This window comes from Antennarius striatus, chromosome 1 (genome assembly GCF_040054535.1).
Source record: "Antennarius striatus isolate MH-2024 chromosome 1, ASM4005453v1, whole genome shotgun sequence".
In the NCBI taxonomy this organism is placed as follows: domain Eukaryota; kingdom Metazoa; phylum Chordata; class Actinopteri; order Lophiiformes; family Antennariidae; genus Antennarius; species Antennarius striatus.
Window position 1 is genome coordinate 30,971,581 of NC_090776.1, and position 20,769 is coordinate 30,992,349.

General features: G+C 42.7%; 1 protein-coding gene and 3 long non-coding RNA genes across 8 annotated transcripts; 1 reads left to right on the forward strand and 3 right to left on the reverse strand.

Moving 5' to 3' along the window:
* Positions 1-2: 2 nt before the first annotated feature.
* Positions 3-5,473, reverse strand: cgref1 (cell growth regulator with EF-hand domain 1). 5 transcript variants are annotated; one of them, XM_068321249.1, is made up of 7 exons: positions 4,830-5,472; positions 4,143-4,248; positions 3,733-3,807; positions 2,076-2,143; positions 1,726-1,847; positions 1,467-1,568; positions 3-1,284 (listed from the first exon to the last, which is right to left on the reverse strand). In XM_068321249.1, the coding sequence occupies exons 2-7, from the start codon at positions 4,238-4,240 to the stop codon at positions 1,012-1,014; spliced, it is 738 nt and encodes a 245-aa protein (XP_068177350.1). In that variant the 5' UTR covers positions 4,241-4,248; positions 4,830-5,472; the 3' UTR covers positions 3-1,011. The 5 variants fall into 5 exon arrangements, with proteins under 5 accessions (XP_068177350.1, XP_068177377.1, XP_068177368.1 ...); XM_068321276.1 differs by having other exon boundaries at positions 3-1,251; positions 4,830-5,471; XM_068321267.1 differs by having other exon boundaries at positions 3-1,254; positions 4,830-5,460.
* A 3,378-nt stretch (positions 5,474-8,851) lies between these two features.
* On the reverse strand, positions 8,852-10,329 carry LOC137600013 (uncharacterized). Its single transcript, XR_011036901.1, has 4 exons — positions 10,096-10,329; positions 9,581-9,645; positions 9,337-9,484; positions 8,852-8,984 (listed from the first exon to the last, which is right to left on the reverse strand). It is a non-coding gene; the product is annotated as an uncharacterized lncRNA (long non-coding RNA).
* Positions 10,330-10,537: 208 nt separating this feature from the next.
* Positions 10,538-12,804, forward strand: LOC137598541 (uncharacterized). The gene is made up of 4 exons (XR_011036696.1): positions 10,538-10,840; positions 11,293-11,357; positions 11,454-11,601; positions 12,289-12,804. It is a non-coding gene; the product is annotated as an uncharacterized lncRNA (long non-coding RNA).
* On the reverse strand, positions 12,798-14,457 carry LOC137598550 (uncharacterized). Its single transcript, XR_011036698.1, has 3 exons — positions 14,158-14,457; positions 13,127-13,232; positions 12,798-12,891 (listed from the first exon to the last, which is right to left on the reverse strand). It is a non-coding gene; the product is annotated as an uncharacterized lncRNA (long non-coding RNA).
* Positions 14,458-20,769: the final 6,312 nt, after the last annotated feature.

Genomic DNA, 20,769 nt, shown 5'->3' on the forward strand with positions numbered 1-20,769 from the left:
CGAACAAAGAAATAATTGCTTTATTTTATTCATTGTTTAAAAGCACCTGTTTTTAGAAAAAGCATAAATACAGTATAAAGTCATCAGGTTTCCACATAAAATTTGAAATCATATTGAAGTGCCTTTAAACATACTGTATTTTTGCCTTTCTAACCTAAATTATGAAAATGAAAATTAATAGCAGTAGATTGTTGTCATTTTTAATTATTACTACTATTCCAGCTGATTTAAAATGTCATGATTCCCAAATCAATGAAGCACAATGAAATCTTCACAGTGATGTCATTCTCAAAAAATCAAAATGAAGGTACAAATTGGGCTCTTCTGCATCATAACATGTATTTTCCAAAGTATTTTCATTGAATAAATACCAAGTCTTTTTTTAGACTGAGGGCAATCTGAAGGAAGACGAAATGTCATTTCATGGCATGCCAGTGTCTCATCACACGAGCCAAACTGGATTGTCTGTAATGGGACCAGTTAAACTGAACACTCCTGCTGCACAAACTCTACATTCAAAGCCTAAACCCAAGGTGGTCAAGGTCAGTCAATGTTTACATGCAACAAGTCCATACAATGAAAATTCAAATACACACTGCATATTTTTACTCGGGTATGACTGGAAAAGGTAATAAATAGAAAAGAGGTCAATTAAATGATCTGAAGTATTACTCTCAGTAATGAAGGCTTCCAATTAATTATATTGCATAATTAAGTCAGGACTCGTGTCCCTTTTACAGCTTTATCATCCATAATTAAAACCAGCCAGAGCTAATGGTAAAAAACCCATTTTCTAATGAAGTGACAGGACACTTTCATCAGTCATTTCATTTAACTATCATCTAAGTGTTAATAGTCAACTGAAAAGACGGTGGAATCTCAGACTATAAATCAACAGAGAGACCATTCCTGGGGGGGAAGAAGTGATCTCAGTTCACAACGTTGTTTTGACTGTATTCTTTTTTTTTCAAAGCATTGAATGATGTGTCGGTGGAACCACCAGACGGGCCTTTATATCTCTGGCTGCCCGAAATGAACAGGAACTTCCTGGTCCTGTCCAGCTGCTGGGGCCTCTGGGATTTGTTGTCTATGCTGGTCATCTACTTGCATTACAGGCTGGTCTTCCTGGGTTCCCACTTCTGGTTGATTCTGCTCCTCATTTTGAGGCTGCAGCTCCTGCTGAGTCTGCTCTCTGTGTTCTTCTTCTCCTGCCCTCTCCTCATCAATAGGAGGGTTCTGCACCTCCTCCTCCTGCTGAGGTACATTGTTGGAACTTGAGACCTGCTGGTGGAACGCTTAGCTTGTATCTTGAGTTGCTTAATGAAAGTACTTTTTCTGAGGTTGCAAACGAAATGTAATGACTAAAATGTTTAACACCATCATAGATTTTGTATCACACACTGTCTGACCAGATTACATCTGGATTAAGCTCACTGTATTTTGCCTGCTGTAGGTGACGTAAGTACCTGCGTGTGAGTTAATGGAGGAGACAGCAACTCGGATGGGGCCAGCAGGCCATCCTGGTTTGAATCCTGAGTCTGGAGTAAAAAATCCACCAGAGACACCACCTGAACACACGCACACACGCACACACACACACACACACACACACACGCACACACACACGTCATGTCAGATATCCCAGTCAAAGAATATTGAAGGTATTGGTGACAAACAAGTAGACAGAGATACAAGTGGAGTTCACACAGAGGTACGTCTCCTCACCAGGTTGACCTGTGTTCCAGCGGTATGATGGGAGTTATAGTCTGAGAGTAGCTTCATCATCTCCAAGCCATCCAGGAGCCCACTGCGGTCGTAGTCATAGAGTTGAAACAGGAAGAACACCTCTGACACAAGGCAGGAGAAGACTGACTCGTTTAATACCAGAGACGTTTGACATGTTGCTGCAGTCAGAGGGGGTTCGGCACGGAGGTCTCCCCCAAACACAGCTGCAGTGATGTGAACAACTGATACTTTGGGACACAGATGTCTTCCAGGGCTACAATCAAGTTCTCTCCTCATAATATACAACTTTATTAACCTAAATAATTGTAAGGGATCATGATGATGTCTACCTTGCTCCCAGGTGTTGATTTCTGGTCCTCCATCCTTCAGATTGGACTGAATGTAATTTTTCAGGAATCTGAGATTCACACAGCATAGAATGGTTTTCACATTGCCTAGAATTGGGGTTCACATTTATTCCAAACCAGTCTTATTTTAGCCAGATGTTGCAGATAGAAACTAAAACCAAGGCAGTCAGAGATGGTAACATCCCCCTGAATTCCAAAATTTTACCCTGACCTACTTTCGTAGATCAAGGCAGTAGCTTTGATCTATGGTCTTACTCACACTGGCCTTCTCGTCTTTCTATCTTATCCGGTCCCCAAGTGTACAAAAGTTATAATCTGACCTTGACCTAGTTTCCTCAAGGTCAAGGTCATCATCTCATGTTCATCCCCTTTTCCACCTGAGTCATGTGCTTTTGGTTTCATCTCTCTATCTGAATGGTTGTGGAGACATTTGGTGGACAGACGGTCGGACGAACGAACACCGACATTACAACACATCACCGCTTTGAAGTGGGGGGTAACACCCCCCCCAAACAAACAAACTCATTGACATGCACAAGATAAATACAATTTTCCTTTTCCTGTTTTTTTCTTGTTTGTTTTTGAGCAGAGCTTCCTCAGGGCAGTCAGGAGACGACGGAATTATTCAACGCAAGGGGGCAGTAGAGGGCCGGACTCCACATACAAGTAGGAAGAAGACTTATTATTGATCACGAAGTTCGCTCCATTCTATTGGAAGCTGGTATTGATCACATCCTTCTTGTTGCAGATGTACAGTGTGTCACAAAACAAAGAGTATATTATGAGCTTTTTTAGTCCCACAGACTGAGTTTGGACTCACATTTATGGCGACATGGTTGAAATACTTCACCTCTCACCTCAGCAGTGAATGACTATCCATTAAAACTCTCCTTTCAGCCAGGATGAAGCTACGCTGCCAGAGAATGATGTGCAGTTTGTCTGGGGAAGTAACTACCGATTTCCTTGTCATTTAAATGTAAGTTTAAAGGTAACAGCAAACATTCTTTTGGAAATAATAATTTATAAAACATACAAATTTAAAAAAAATTCCAGGTGGCACATTCATTCATTCATTCATTCATTCATTTCAGCCAGTGAAAAGAAGCTACACCACACAGAACAATCAGTGACAACATGTACGGTACAGTAGCCTCTCATTTCATTCCCTTCATTGTCTACTTTACAGTAATAGAGATGTGAACTGAAACACTTCCAGTTACTGTTTTTTCCAACACGTGAGGATAACTTAAACATAAATGAACATAAACAGTGTTATTGCTTGAACTATCTTATCAATCGATGGCGTAGTCCACATCATTAACTCAATGCTGCAGCCAAAGTCCACAACGTGACCTCACAGCAGCTGCTCGGTCCAATCAAACAGGTTAATCCAAGTAGCATGTGTTTCTGGTGTCAGTGTTACATGAGAAGTCATGAATTTTTAATGACCACTGAGAATAAAATTTGAATTTCTTTCTGATTGACATGTAATGTGACAATTAGTCATACTGTGGGAGTAAAGCACAGGTAGGGCTTTCTAGAGGTGTAATCCACTTTTCCAGAAATCAATTAAGAACAAATTCCTGTCTTGAAATGGGCTGGATGTACACCAACAGGACGTGGAGCGGGCGTCTCTTACCTGCGGTCTTCCTCCCCAGAGCCAAAGGGATTGGCTAGTACTGCTGCCTGGGGGGCCGCCTCTACAGAGTGATCACTGATGGATAACGATGGGAATACAAACATGCAATCTTTGCGTTATTTCTAATAACATAACACCCTAATTTCTCTAAAACTGAACAGAAGTGCAAGTAAAGCTTGTTTTCTTTCACTGACAATGACAATTCTCTGTAGGGACTATGTGGTGGAAAGAATTTAATACAATAAAATAATAAAATAAGATAATATAATGGAATGATATTATTTTATTACATTATTTTATTATATTATTTTATTATATTAAAAACTTTCCACCACAACTAAAAACATTACTGCCTTGTTTGGGTGGTGTCCATGCAGAAAGAGACCTATGACCTCTGTGTGATTGGTTACCTGTGAGCTCCAGGTAAACCAGGTGCAGCCAGACACACGTGTGTGTGGATGAACAGGTAGAGGACACAGGGGACCACCCTACCGAGGTGAGACTCCATGAGAACACCTGCAGAGAAACCCACCAGATTCTGCTGACAGCGTTCAGATTTCTGTCGTTAATCCGACAGAGACTAAAGGGTGACGATGAAACTCGTAAAAACAGAAAGGACGGCAGTCTTACTGCCTTTACGCGCATGTGGGGAGGCGTCCTGCCCCGCTGTGGAACAGGAACAGGGCATCAGAGCCTCCGATCTAAATATAGCTCAGTGCGGTTATCCAACGGGTCCACGCCTCTCCCGCGTCAGCTGCAGAGGTGTGGGTGGAATAGAACGGTGGTTCGGGGTGTTTTAGGTGAAAAGGCGGCTGTGCGTTGAGCAGCACCGGGGCAGACACACACCACCCACCGCAGCATTAATATTACTATTAGTATTAGTATTATTAGTATTAGTATTATTACTGCACAGTGATGACCGACGATCAACGCACGCTGTCGTCCAGCTATGAAACTTTGACCAGTTGAAGGATAAACAGAAACTATCCGTGTAACAAAACACAATCCGGCAGCATAAAGTCCAGGTTCAACGCGTCCCTGAACGCCGGGCCCCGGTAGACAGGCTGTGACGTTCTGCTGAGCGATCGTGAGCTCACCTTTCTGCTTAGCTGAGGAGTAGAAATATGTGACTGGGGTAGTCCCTCCGGTTCACAGCTCCATGTCTGGAGAACACCGCTCCTCTGGCCCGTGGCTCCCGGTCTGCACTGCGCAACGGCGGCTACAGGCGCGCTCCCGGGGCTCCGGGGAACCGCAGTGTTTTGGTCAATGACAGGGTCCACGTGGAAGCACGGCCGCCGTCCTGCCAGCGCGCATGCGCAGGAAGCCCCTCTCTTGAGCCGACCTCCGCCCCGCCACGTCTCCACCGACAGGCGCTGGGAGCGGGTCGGAGTGCTCCCCCAGCACCCAGGGTCCGATGTGGTCGCATCTGGACTTCTTCTTTGCTCGTGTTTTGAATGCCGCAGAAAGGATCTGTAAACCTTACAGATTGAGACTCAGAATCTGGCGTTCAGGCTTTCATTTCCTCACGCCCCAGTGTTTGGAGCAGCCCCCTCTCCTGTACCTTAACTGTAAAACTTCTCTGATGGCCAAAAAATATCTGAATCACAGACTGATGTTAATTATATTTTGTCCATGAATACTTATTAAATAATTCCAATGCTGTCAGCTTCCTTTCGTTGCCTTTCAGCTGGCTGCGCTGCGTCCAGACGTGTTTTCATATTTAAGCATTTAACCAATCACATTTCAGCCATTACTTGTTGCCAGGTCAGAAATCTCCCTGGACGCCTTCACAATCCAGTTCAGAGGGCGCGCAGGAAATACGTGTCTGTACAGCTGTTGCTCCAACCAATCAGATTTAAAGTTGGAGCACGCCCTCTGATTGGACAGTGACAGCGTGGACTAGCCTGAGCTAGAAAACTGCGTCTGTAGCGAGCTGCACAAGCAAATATATTGTGTTGATTTAAAAGCGTTTTTTTCAACCCACAATGGCTGAAGGAGGACAAGACATGGATTTGGTTGCAGATTTACTGTCAAAGCCATTTTTAAGACGGACTTTTCAAGAAGAGCTGGACATCATTTAAAGGTCCCATATTATGTATTTTTAACTTAAAGGGGCCCTATTCTGAAAGTCACACTTTTCCAGGTCTCTACATATACATCGTGGTCCTCCCTAACCCGACCAACTCCTAGAACCTGGTAAACAAACACTTCCTGCATCAATAGATATTTTGGACTTTTAGGAAGTCATGGCTCTGAACGACTGGATTCCACCATAAAGCGCTAGAATAGGTATTCTTGACCTCAGACTTTGCACTCTGCTATTGGACAGAGTATTGGACGATACTGATTGGTGGACATGCTCAGGGGCGTGGACGATACGGACTGGTTGACACGCCCAAGGGCGTGGCCATCCCCAAGTCGGACGTGAGGCAGCAGTCTGTTGGAATGGCGTCCGTCACAGGGAGACATGATAGTTGTTCAGGTGTTGATTCTACAAATCAACACCAGCGTTTATTTTTAATCCCATCAATGAAGAACAGAACAGACCGTGGTTACATTTCATGTTTAATGTCTCTGTGCAGCTACATCTCCTGCTCGTTAGTTTGTGTGTGAACCACTTCACTCCAGCCGGTTTTAGCAACGAGGGTCAGTCCAGACGGGGCTTTGTCTGAGACTGGTCCTCATTCAGGATCACTCCCCACCATAGGGACCAAGGACCTGCACCCTGGACCAAGGACCAAGGACCTGCACCCTGGACCAAGGACCAAGGACCTGCACCCTGGTCAAGGTTAGTCTCACCACATTTATCTTTAGCAGTTGTCTGTTAGCATGGGTGATCAGTGCTATTTGGCTAATTAGGTGGTGCTGCTTTGTTTGGTGTGTGGCTACAACGTGTGTGTGCTAAACCTACAGTACCTACTGTAGGTACAACGTGTGTGCTAAACCTACAGTACCTACTGTAGGTACAACGTGTGTGTGCTAAACCTACAGTACCTACTGTAGGTACAACCTGTGTGTGCTAAACCTACAGTACCTACTGTAGGTTTAACGTGTGTGTGCTAAACCTACAGTACCTACTGTAGGTACAACGTGTGTGTGCTAAACCTACAGTACCTACTGTAGGTACAACGTGTGTGTGCTAAACCTACAGTACCTACTGTAGGTACAACCTGTGTGTGCTAAACCTACAGTACCTACTGTAGGTACAACGTGTGTGTGCTAAACCTACAGTACCTACTGTAGGTACAACCTGTGTGTGCTAAACCTACAGTACCTACTGTAGGTTTAACGTGTGTGTGCTAAACCTACAGTACCTACTGTAGGTACAACGTGTGTGTGTGTGTGCTAAACCTACAGTACCTACTGTAGGTACAACGTGTGTGTGCTAAACCTACAGTACCTACTGTAGGTTTAACGTGTGTGTGCTAAACCTACAGTACCTACTGTAGGTTTAACGTGTGTGTGCTAAACCTACAGTACCTACTGTAGGTACAACCTGTGTGTGTGTGTGCTAAACCTACAGTACCTACTGTAGGTACAACGTGTGTGTGCTAAACCTACAGTACCTACTGTAGGTACAACGTGTGTGCTAAACCTACAGTACCTACTGTAGGTACAACGTGTGTGTGATAAACCTACAGTACCTACTGTAGGTACAACTTGTGTGTGCTAAACCTACAGTACCTACTGTAGGTACAACCTGTGTGTGCTAAACCTACAGTACCTACTGTAGGTACAACGTGTGTGTGCTAAACCTACAGTACCTACTGTAGGTACAACGTGTGTGTGCTAAACCTACAGTACCTACTGTAGGTACATCTCACCAGAGTTGGGCTCACGTTTGATCTTTTTTGTTTTTGTCGGTTAGCATGAATGAAGTCATGCTATGCTAGGCTATGTAGGGAGGTCTGCTTTGTTTCACGTTTGTGTGTGTGTGTGTGTGTGTGTGTGTGTGTGTGTGTGTGTGTGTGTGTGTGTGTGTGTGTGTGTGTGCACTCCCACACGTGTGTGCGTGCTGGACCTACAGTATAAAACTAAAACACAGTAAGTTGGTCTCATATTTTCTTTCCTATTACCTGTCAGCATAAATACAGTCAGCTAATGCTAGGCTAAGTAGGGAGTTGTGCTTTGTTTCGTATTGTGTGTGTGTGTGCGAACGTATTAGAGTCGATTGTTTGCTGGTCGTCATAGCAACAACGCTCATAGGTCTGTCCTCCTTACCCAGAATCAGAACATTGGTGTCCTGACATTAGTGTCCCTCTTCCTTGTGCATCCTTTCAGCCCACAGCTTGAAGGGACGTGGGGGGCCAAACTGACCCAGTGGACACCCATACTGTTGGTACACAGCTGTCCTGCAGGACTCTTCATTCCCACTATTGAAGTAAAGGTATGTACAAGTCATATTTTATACAATGTTTTAATAAAATTGGTTAAATACACTAATTTTCCAAATATAGTTGTCTATAGGTGTTAGTGAATGCACATGTGTTGATAGTAGTTCAGTAAAAAATAATAGTGTTGTGTATTAGAATTTTCCAGCAAGACAGTAAGTGAAGACTTTAGTATAAAAAATTTCTGAGACAGATTCATGTATGTCATGTATTGTTTTGGCTCCTTATGTCGTTACGTTTGGTGTACCCCTCTACAAGATCCACTTTCCAAAGGCTTTTGAAGGGACAATGCAGAGTCAAACCTCACAAGACAGAGCCAACATTCTGTTAGTGTTGCAATATTTTAATATTTCAAACAAACATGTTGTAAAATTCTGTTGGTAATTGTTCACAACAAAACACAGTGAAGAGTAACCATACAAATAAATAAATTAGTAGCAAGTACCAGGATGTATTTTGAACACAATTTTTCTAAACAGAGAAATGAATCAAACAATATCAATAACAGTAAAGATCAATCTTTGTGTTTTATTGAACAGGTTTTGTAGCTGACATGTTGGACCTCATATGTGACAAAGTCTTGGTGGACCCCGTGCCATACACAAATTAGATGTTGGCCATTCCCGTCCCCAAGAATCTGTCTGCCCAGTGTGAGCGTCCGGACAAGGAGGAGGTCATTGCCAGCTACATGACCAGGTTCAACCAAGACTCGGTCTAAATCCAGCGTTGTGGCCTTTGTCTTCAGGAAACTCCTGGCGTATGTGAAGGACCACACAGGCTGGGATGACGACCCGGATTCTGCGTCCTAAGTAGCCCCAGCACCAGCCAACAAAGGGGCGATAGGCCAGATGTCTGCACCATCTACAGAAAAAGGACACAAAATTATTTATTTCACAATATTTTCAATCCTGAGTATTACAACTGTTGTTGATTTCCTGACAGGATGGCTCTGTGTTCTCATTATTATTATTGGATGTATTGTTTTATGTAAATAAATGTGTGTATATGTCAACAGAAATGGATTGTGAATACCAAAAAATGTTCAACATGTCTATTAATAAGATAAAAATCAAGGTGTCGCAAATACAATATATTAGATTTTGTTGTACCTATACTGTATATGTCATGTTACTGCATTAATGAAGGAATGCCTAATGAAGCAAAATAAGACATAACTAGTTTTTATTCTGAAATTTTTCAAAGAACGACTTACCGATGTATTGGTCTCAGACTGAAGGGCCACACTCGGCCCTCAGTACGTGACCGGCCCTTTGTAGGGTGTACACGTTTAGGCACACAGGCTGGAACCCAGGATGTTGAGTCATGAACGGAACCTCATCAACCTGCAGACGGCTCCTAACCTACAGTGAGAAACATGGTAAAGGTCATTTAAATTTATAATGGTAAAAGTAGCCAAACAGAGACAGAACTTTGTGGTGTAGCTGTGAGCATGCTACCTGTGGTATCTCCAAACAGCACGTTTACTGCTGTAGGCATACATTCTTAGTGTCCACAGGAACACCTGTACAACAGGTGAAGACATCTCAGAATAGAGTAGATTAACGCTACATTTCAGCATTAACCTGGTGTGATGGTAGCAGGTGTCAGCTCCGTGTGTCTCGTCACAGAGGACTGCCTCAAACATTTAGCAGCTTAGTAACGGGTTAAATCAATGTGATGGAAAAATAAAGTCACTTAGCCGTGAGCAGGAGCTAGCATTAGCCACATGGTAATAACTATCAGAACCACCATCAGACTTTACTGTCACTTATAGAAGTACAGGAACATTTTAGCGTTTAACTTCCGTATATATAAACATACTAAATACATAATAAGACATGTGACATTATTACTGTGATGAGAGGCGGGAGTAGAAGCTAAAGTAGCTACCGGACGATGCTAACGTCCTGTGATGACGTAGGTTACACAACAAAACAACAGAACCAACTAAGTACCGTTCACACGGACTAACCAATCAGAAACGTCCTGCTGCAGCCGCACCGTCGGTGTTTCTGTAGGAGCTTCTGGGTCCGACTCAGGGTCATAGATGTACGGTGACACGACGGGTCCTCCAAACGCCATAATGCTAACAAACGTAACGCCGGTCAGTGTCCCGTTAGCCTAACGCTCTACGTCAGAGGGGCGTGGCCCAGGTGAAGGAGGCGTGGACCAGCGGAGCTCATTAACATACTGCAGCCGGAGGCCTGAAACGAAGCGTTTTGTGAGTAGCTGAGATGAGCGATTTTGAAAAGCTGATATTTAGGACCACAGATCACTTTAGGTCAGAATATTTGGCATACAGCCTAGTTGGACATCTGTCAGCTGAATGACATTAAGTTAAAAATACAGAATATGGGATCTTTAATGGCTGCCAGATGTCCAACTAGGCTGTATGCCAAATATTTTGACCTAAAGTGATCTGTGGTCCTAAATATCAGCTTTTCAAAATCCCTCATCTGAGCTACTCACAAACGCTTCGTTTCAGGCCTCTGGCTGCAGTATGTTAATGAGCTCCGCTGGTCCACGCCTCCTTCACCTGGGCCACGCCCCTCTGAGGTAGAGCGTTAGGCTAACGGGACACTGACCGGCGGTACGTTTGTTAGCATTATGGCGTTTGGAGGACCCGTCGTGTCGGCGTACATTTATGACCCTGAGTCGGACCCAGAAGCTCCTACAGAAACACCGACGGTGCGGCTGCAGCAGGACGTTTCTGAATGGTTCGTCCGTGTGAACGGTACTTAGTTGGTTCTGTTGTTTTGTTGTGTAACCTACGTCATCACAGGACGTTAGCATCGTCCGGTAGCTACTTTAGCTTCTACTCCCAACTCTCATCACACAGTAATAATGTCACATGTCTTATTATGTATTTAGTATGTTTATATATACGGAAGTTAAACGCTAAAATGTTCCTGTACTTCTATAAGTGACAGTAAAGTCTGATGGTGGTTCTGATAGTTATTACCATGTGGCTAATGCTAGCTCCTGCTCACGGCTAAGTGACTTTATTTTTCCATCACATTGATTTAACCCGTTACTAAGCTGCTAAATGTTTGAGGCAGTCCTCTGTGACGAGACACACGGAGCTGACACCTGCTACCATCACACCAGGTTAATGCTGAAATGTAGCGTTAATCTACTCTATTCTGAGATGTCTTCACCTGTTGTACAGGTGTTCCTGTGGACACTAAGAATGTATGCCTACAGCAGTAAACGTGCTGTTTGGAGATACCACAGGTAGCATGCTCACAGCTACACCACAAAGTTCTGTCTCTGTTTGGCTACTTTTACCATTATAAATTCAAATGACCTTTACCATGTTTCTCACTGTAGGTTAGGAGCCGTCTGCAGGTTGATGAGGTTCCGTTCATGACTCAACATCCTGGGTTCCAGCCTGTGTGCCTAAACGTGTACACCCTACAAAGGGCCGGTCACGTACTGAGGGCCGAGTGTGGCCCTTCAGTCTGAGACCAATACATCGGTAAGTCATTCTTTGAAAAATTTCAGAATAAAAACTAGTCTTATTTTTCTTCATCAGGCAATTCATTAATGCAGTAACACAGGACAAATATAGGTACAACAAAGTTTAATATATTGTATTTGCGACACCTTGATTTTTATCTTATTAATAGACATGTTGAACATTTTTTGGTATTCACAATCCATTTCTGTTGACATATACAAGCATTTATTTACATTAAACAATACATACAGTGCAGTGGGTAGCGCTGTGGCCTCACAACACGGCGGACCTGGGTTCGAGTCCCGCTCTGTGCGGAGTTTGCATGCTCTCCCCGTGTCTGTGTGGGTTCTCTCCAGGTTCTCCGGCTTCCTCCCACCTCCAAAAGCATGTGCTTCAGGTTGATTGGCCGGTGCCAAATTGCCCGTAGGAATGAGTGTGTGTGTGAGTGGTTGTATGTCTTTGTGTGTGGCTCCGCGGTGCACCGCTGTTGTGCCCGGAGTGTCCCCCGCCTCACGCCCTATGCCACTGGGATAGGCTCCAGCTACCTGTGACCCGCTGCGGCGGATATAGCGGTGGTAACTGACTGAATTCATCCAACAGCAACAATGAGAACACAGAGCCATCCTATCAGGAAATCAACAACAGTTGTAATACTCGGGATTGAAAACATTGTGAAATAAATAGTTTTGTGTCCTTTTTCTGCAGATGGTGCAGACATCTGGCCTATCGCCCCTTTGTTGGCTGGTGCTGGGGCTACTTAGGGTGCAGAATCCGGGTCGTCATCCCAGCCTGTGTGGTCCTTCACATACGCCAGGAGTTTCCTGAAGACGAAGGCCACAACGCTGGATTTAGACCGAGTCTTGGTTGAACCTGGTCATGTAGCTGGCAATGACCTCCTCCTTGTCAGGACGCTCACACTGGGCAGACAGATTCTCGGGGACAGGAATGGCCAACATCTCATTTGTGTATGGCACGGGGTCCACCAAGACTTTGTCACATATGAGGTCCAACATGTCAGCTACAAAACCTGTTCAATAAAACACAAAGATAGATCTTTACTGTTATTGATATTGTTTGATTCATTTCTCTGTTTAGAAAAATTGTGTTCAAAATACATCCTGGTACTTGCTACTAATTTATTTATTTGTATGGTTACTTTTCACTGTGTTTTGTTGTGAACAATTACCAACAGAATTTTACAACATGTTTGTTTGAAATATTAAAATATTACAACACTAACAGAATGTTGGCTCTGTCTTGTGAGGTTTGACTCTGCATTGTCCCTTCAAAAGCCTTTGGAAAGTGGATCTTGTAGAGGGGTACACCAAACGTAACGACATAAGGAGCCAAAACAATACATGACATACATGAATCTGTCTCAAAAAATTTGATACTAAAGTCTTCACTTACTGTCTTGCTGGAAAATTCTAATACACAACACTATTATTTTTTACTGAACTACTATCAACACATGTGCATTCAGAAAATTAGTGTATTTAACTAATTTTATTAAAACATTGTATGGAATATGACTTGTACATACCTTTACTTCAATAGTGGGAATGAAGAGTCCTGCAGGACAGCTGTGTACCAACAGGATGAGTGTCCACTGGGTCAGTTTGGCCCCCCACGTCCCTTCAAGCTGTGGGCTGAAAGGATGCACAAGGAAGAGGGACACTAATGTCAGGACACCAATGTTCTGATTTGTATACAATTTCCTCCGGGATTAATAAAGTATCTATCTTTTGGATAAGGAGGACAGACCTATGAGCGTTGTTGCTATGACGACCAGCAAACAATCGACTCTAATGCGTTCGCACACACACAATACGAAACAAAGCACAACTCCCTACTTAGCCTAGCATTAGCTGACTTTATTTATGCTGACAGGTAATAGGAAAGAAAATATGAGACCAACTTACTGTGTTTTAGTTTTATACTGTAGGTCCAGCACGCACACACGTGTGGGAGTGCACGCACACACACACACACACACACACACACACACACACACACACACACACACACACACACACACACACACACACACACACACACAACACAAACGCGAAACAAAGCAGACCTCCCTACATAGCCTAGCATAGCATGACTTCATTCATGCTAACCGACAAAAACAAAAAAGATCAAACGTGAGCCCAACTCTGGTGAGATGTACCTACAGTAGGTACTGTAGGTTTAGCACACACACGTTGTACCTACAGTAGGTACTGTAGGTTTAGCACACACACGTTGTACCTACAGTAGGTACTGTAGGTTTAGCACACACACACACAGGTTGTACCTACAGTAGGTACTGTAGGTTTAGCACACACACACACACACACGTTGTACCTACAGTAGGTACTGTAGGTTTAGCACACACACGTTGTACCTACAGTAGGTACTGTAGGTTTAGCACACACACACACAGGTTGTACCTACAGTAGGTACTGTAGGTTTAGCACACACACGTTGTAGCCACACAAGGAACAAAGCAGCACCACCTAATTAGCCACATAGCACTGATCACTCATGCTAACAGAAACTGCTAAAGATAAATGTGGTGAGACTAACCTTAACCAGGGTGCAGGTCCTTGGTCCTTGGTCCAGGGTACAGGTCCTTGGTCCAGGGTGCAGGTCCTTGGTCCTTGGTCCAGGGTGCAGGTCCTTGGTCCAGGGTGCAGGTCCTTGGTCCAGGGTGCAGGTCCTTGTCCCTATGGTGGGGAGTGATCCTGAATGAGGACCAGTCTCAGACAAAGCCCCGTCTGGACTGACCCTCGTTGCTAACACAGGCTGGAGTGAAGTGGTTCACACACAAACTAACGAGCAGGAGATGTAGCTGCACAGAGACATTAAACATGAAATGTAACCACGGTCTGTTCTGTTCTTCATTGATGGGATTAAAATAAACGCTGGTGTTGATTTGTACAATCAACACCTGAACAACTATCATGTCTCCCTCTGACGGACGCCATTCCAACAGACTGCTGCCTCACGTCTGACTTGGGGATGCCACGCCCTTGGGCGTGTCAACCAGTCCATATCGTCCACGCCCCTGAGCATGTCCACCAATCAGTATCGTCCAATACTCTGTCCAATAGCAGAGTGCAAAGTCTGAGGTCAAGAATACCTATTCTAGCGCTTTATGGTGGAATCCAGTCGTTCAGAGCCATGACTTCCTAAAAGTCCAAATATCTATTGATGCAGGAAGTGTTTGTTTACCAGGTTCTAGGAGTTGGTCGGGTTAGGGAGGACCACTATGTATATGTAGAGACCTGGAAAAGTGTGACTTTCAGAATAGGGCCCCTTTAAGGAAGATGGGGCAACTCCAAAGCTAGTGAGATCAACCCAACCGGGATTTGTCCACCTCTTCCAGTCCAGTAACATCTGGTGAAATCATGCGTGATTACAGCAATTTGGGAGACTGTCATTATTTGCCAGATTGCACTACAAACCCTAAAAGAGAGGGAGCAAAAAGATAACAAAGTCCGTGAAAATGCAGCCTCCTCCACTGAGTAAACTGTTAAGAATTATACCGAGGCTCTGGTCAAAGTGTGTTGGCAGTTATTTTATTATCTGTGTTGTTAGCAGTTCTGTACTATTCTTCTTCTTAGTGGTTTAGTATTATTAACAGGTAAACATATATGAAGGTTGCTGGTTCAATCCCTTCCAGTCTCCATCAGAATGCACCACTCCTGATGACGCCTTGTGCCTACCCTCATGTCGAAATGGCTAAACCCTACCTTGTATTTGGATTTTGAGTATTCAGTATTGAGTATTCAGACTACACTCTAGAAGTGGTAGGGCATTAAAGTAACTTTCTTTAATTGTCATTAAACACAAGATATATTGTAAATTCAAGTGGCACTTGCAAAAGTGGGACCAACGTTGTTTTGTAAATTTCCTAGAATATAGAAATAAACTGTACAGTTATTTCGAATATATTGTATTTCTAACCACAGTAAGCTGCATCCAGTTAATTCCTAAAACATCACTCTGAAAAATAAGTATAACCCTATTAAATCCATTTGAATAGAATTACATCCTGCTTCAAAGCGGTGATGTATTGTAATTTATATTGTTTTCTTTTAGAATTGCCATTATTAAATGAATTTAAAGTTCTCCACAACCTGGATCCTGAGTATGTCTCTGACTTTTCAATTCAATATACGCACACATACTGTATACTGTATATGTACAATGAACATAATAATTTCCCCAAGAAGGATTGTTAAAGTGTACTTCATTTCATTTCTTCATTTCCTTTCATATGAACCCTTTTTAGTTTGTGATCCTCAGGCAGTTGTCATTCAACTCTTGCAAACTCCAGGTTGCAAACAAAACTGGATAGAGCTTTGGATTTTTGGACACCGAGGTTGTGGAACCCACTCACTGAAATTTTTATAGGTGGCTTGAGGGAGTAACACTCTTAACAAGGCATCATAAATTTCATTGTTTTCTTCAGAATTTTTTCAATTCCAGAGAGGTTTTTAGACTTTCTTTTTTCTTTCTGTGAATTTAATGTGATGTTACTGTATATGGCCACTAGGGGGCGGGCAGACTGAGGAGCTCTCATGCCATTTAATTTATGAATAGTTTAATTGTCTGTGTCCATATTTTATGATTCGGAGCTATATACAATTCAAAGAAACAACTTTTCAAACATTTTACAATGGTAAGTAAAATATTCTCCTTGTCTTGTGTTAAAACACAAGTTCAAAATCCCTGTTAACTGCACAGTTATCTTATATAACTAACTTTGACCTCTGACCTTACCTCTCTTTTCCCTCCAAACACAAAAACAGAGCAAAGGTTAACTAATGCAAATTTAAAGCTTTTTAGTTGTGACTTTATTGTATGTCATCCTGATTGTTTCGTATATTTTATTACCATTTTATTTGTATTTAATGGTTGAATAACATTTTTTTCCCGTATTTCTTGGATGATTGAGCCTGTACCTATGGAACTGCACCCACATTTAAACTGTCTAAAACTGTCAAAATAACTGGAAAGATGGAAAGGGGCAAATCAGATACGAAGAAAAACTCTTCCAAATATGTAAATGAACACACAATTCTAAAGTTTTATGAGATAAGTGGCAGAGCAGGACACAATGAGACCTCAGGATCTGGGTGGGAATGCACTGTCATGCCAATAGAACAACATAATATCTGTAGTCACAGTCATTTGATACAAGTACACACTCCGTGTGACTATTGAGCAGCTTAGCACAGTGGTAGTTCATTATTTCACAGCTGGTCAGTACACAGACATCCTGCTGCCGCTCATTTACGGGAATGGAGAATACGATGTAATTGATAACGTGAGATTAAACTGATAAGTGTTTTTGGCATAAACCCTAACCCTTAACCTCTGTTTGGGGTCCAATTCATCATTGAAAAACTGGCATGCCTTAGAATTTACCACTTTATCTTGCCTTATTTTGTGAAAGAGGAGGACCGCTCTTCCCTCACATAATACCGTGCACTGGTAGAGTCAACAGACTTAGTCCCAGTATGTAGCTACCATATACCAGATGACAATTTGTAGATGTTAGAGGTAACTCCAACCTCAGTCATTTCATAAAATACTTTCTTTTTTAACTTTGTTATTAATATTTATTGTTATTCTGTCAGTCTGAGCAACAGTCAATAGAAAGAGAGGTTGATTATGGTTATTAACACCGTTATATTCTATTCTATATGTAGGTCCAAACTTGTCAATCACTCATTGGAATACATGAAATATTTCTTATTTAAAAGTACAGAATCATAAATGATGACAATAAAGAACGAAATAAAGAAGATAGCATTCTCCACATCTTTTTTTATCTTTACTGCCGTAAATCGAATCCTTCCATGCCTGATGGACTCAGAACAGACAAGCAGGACGACTCATCTAAACATAGACTCTTTGTAACTTAGACCACAGGAACATCAGTAGCCATCAAGAATAAATACCTGTGTGTACAAACATAATTCATAAATCCATTTTATAAACTAACACGTATCTATTTACATGTATATATTTGTACAGCAGAGTTGGTGTATGTGTTGGATGTTCTCCCGCTGCCTCTCCTTGACCTGTCTGCCACTCTGACTCCATCTCTCTACCTCTTCAATTTTGTATTTCCTTTTTCATCCCGACCGGTGAAGGCGGGGGGCCGCCCACCAGAGAGTCAGGATCTGCCCCGGGTTTGTTCCCAATGGGGAATTTTCCCTGGCCGCCGTCGCTTCATGCTTGTTCTCTGGGGTTCAGTTGGTTTCCTCTTCTTTCTGGCTCTGTTGTGTTTGGTGGCGCCTCATGGTTGATTCAGCACTTTATAAAGTTGACTTGACTTAATGTTGATACCTTCTTTGCTGCTTCACTACAAATATTTAATTCGCTCACAATCAAATAAATGCACTAAAATTCAGCGTCACCCTTTAGCACCCAAATGTACTGTATTTTGTAATTGTTCCCCCCGCTGCTCAGAGCCATGTCATGCAACTAAATGGGTCTGTTTGTCTTTGGCATAGCCCAAGTGCATTCACAGTCAGGCTCACACAAGTATGTCCAATGGTATGGCGCACCCCCACCCACACACACCAACCCCAAAGCCATCCCTCCATTCAGTTATGTAACAAGGATTAGCTGCCACTCTTCTGTGGCCCCAACAGTAAAAACTACATGAGCTATTTTTATCCGTGGACCCCAGTAAATGGTTTCCAGAACATGACAACAGTCACTGCTGCTGATGTGGTTCTGTCCTCCAAACACTGATATTTATTTCATGGGTGTTCCTCAACATCAGTATCCCTTCTCAGTTCAGTGGAATAGGTGAGACTGATGCTCAAAGTCTGGTTTGCACAATCTGGAACTATTTTAGGACCATCAGGGAGTCTGTTTTTACTTCTTGGGGCTGAAGCTTGTTGCTACGCCATGTTCATCAATCTTGCAGATCTACTGTTTAAGTTGTTGCATACACATTAAGGTCGAATTTAGAGTGATAACATTGTGAATTAAAGAAAAGTTGGATGTTGCATGGATGGAAATAGAACACAAAAGTGTTGTGCAAACATGTAAAAATGGCTCTACTGTGACCATCCTCAACTTTAAACCTGTAAAATGTAATGGTTTACATTTTAAGGATAAGCATTTTGTGTCCAAATAAAAGTTAAGTCCTGACAATCTGTAAACATTTTTGTCCACAAACATCACACAAAGTTTGTTTGAAATAGTTGCTGTCACATTCCACGAGTTAAGTCCACTGCAGTTCAGGATCTAGCAACTGGAGGACCAGAGGAAGCACTAATTGTGTTACGAGAGGCTTCACACACATGCACACACAGCAGGCAGTTCCGCTTCAGGGGCATCTAATTGCAGGATCCATGTAGGGTCATTTCTCCACAGGCATCTGAGGAGGCACCGTAATGTCAGGACCAATCAGTTGTTGGAGCAGCTCTGCTGCCTGAATACACTCAGTATACATGTATACGAGGTGTGTGCGCTGAACCCCTGGCTTTGCACATACTCATATAAAGTGGTAGAACACACTTCCATACGAAGCCATTTTCATATACAAGGAATTAGCAATTTAGTAATGGAAAATAATCTGGCAAAACCGTGGCGGTCATGAAAGGATCTTGTTGGTGACATCAGATAATAGGTCAGAATGGGTCATGTTTGTTTTCTGCATAAGAATAAGCCCTGTGTGTATCCTCTCACTTCAGGTCTCTATAGATTTTGATAAATGTCTTTATTTTTAAAAAGTATTTTCTTACATGAGTTTCCTCAGCTCTCTCCCACTTAACATACGTCATGAAATATTTTCCTGTATCAAAGAGAGAAGGATGGCTGATAAATGAGTATAAATACAGCTGCTTATAATTTTTAAAAAGGAAGACATAATTTAGCTGTTTCATTTTGTAATTAAATGTCTAGACAACAGCTTTGATTTTCAGATTACCAAACTTGTAAAACTAACAATAATTGATTAAAAACACATTGTTCTAATGCCATCTTGTCTTCAAAGCAAAGGATTGTAATTTTTGCGCAGCTATGTGAGGAGGAGAGGTTTTTGTATTTGTATTATTTTAATTCTGAGGACAAACTGGGAAAATACGATGGAATGAGTTCTATATTTTCTGTGTAAATCAAGTGTGATAAAAGATCGGTATAATTAATTATCATACACCAGACTGACTGCGATCATTAAGCAATCAACTTCTGGAGGACCTCCTGCATCATTAGACATAAACTACAGCTATGAAGACAAACAGTCACGTAAAACACAACGGAAACAAGACCCAATGCAGTCACAGACTGCCACATCTCACGACACCCCCAATTCAAAAGATCAAACCTGGTGCTCGAACCTACTGTCATAGATCAAAGCACTAACTTTGATCTATGGTCTTACTCACACTGGCCTTCTCCCTCGTCTTTCTATCTTATTTGGTTCCTGAGTGTACCGGATATTTGACCCTGACCTGTATCGTACATCACAATATACACTTCTATGGTTCCTTCAAACTCCCAAAATGTTTTGTCAGGCTAGGTGTGGTTACAATCGGTGTAGTTGTGTCACTGTTGAATTTGAGACGACTAGACCACATCCAGGTGACAAGCACCCCAGTGTTGAGCTGCAACGACTTTGATTCAAACATTTGTTTGAAGGTTCTGCGACCCTTTGCCTCGACTCCACCTGGTGCTGTGGTGAGAGAACAGATGTGGATTCAGGGGCTGATCAACAGCCACTTTGCCAAAGCCTGTGGCTGCCTGCTGATGATGCTTTGGGGAACCTAAGGTACGGCGGAGGAGGAGGACAAATAACGTAAGTATATGTGTGTAACACCTGTAATGTGATCACACAGCAGCAAGCCTGTTAAGGTTAAGACAGGTGGGCAAAGTCAGCCTAGTGACTGGCAGGTGGTAAAAGGTGTCCTTACAACAGCTGTCTGATTGGCTGCTGAGTAGTAACAAATATAGACAGGAGAGGTGAGCCTGGGCCCCTCCCTCACACACACACACACACACACACACACACATACACACACACACACACACACACACACACACACACACACACACACACACACACACACACACACACACACACACACACACACACACACACACACACTCACACTCACACAAACATACACACACACACACACACACACACACACACACACACACACACAC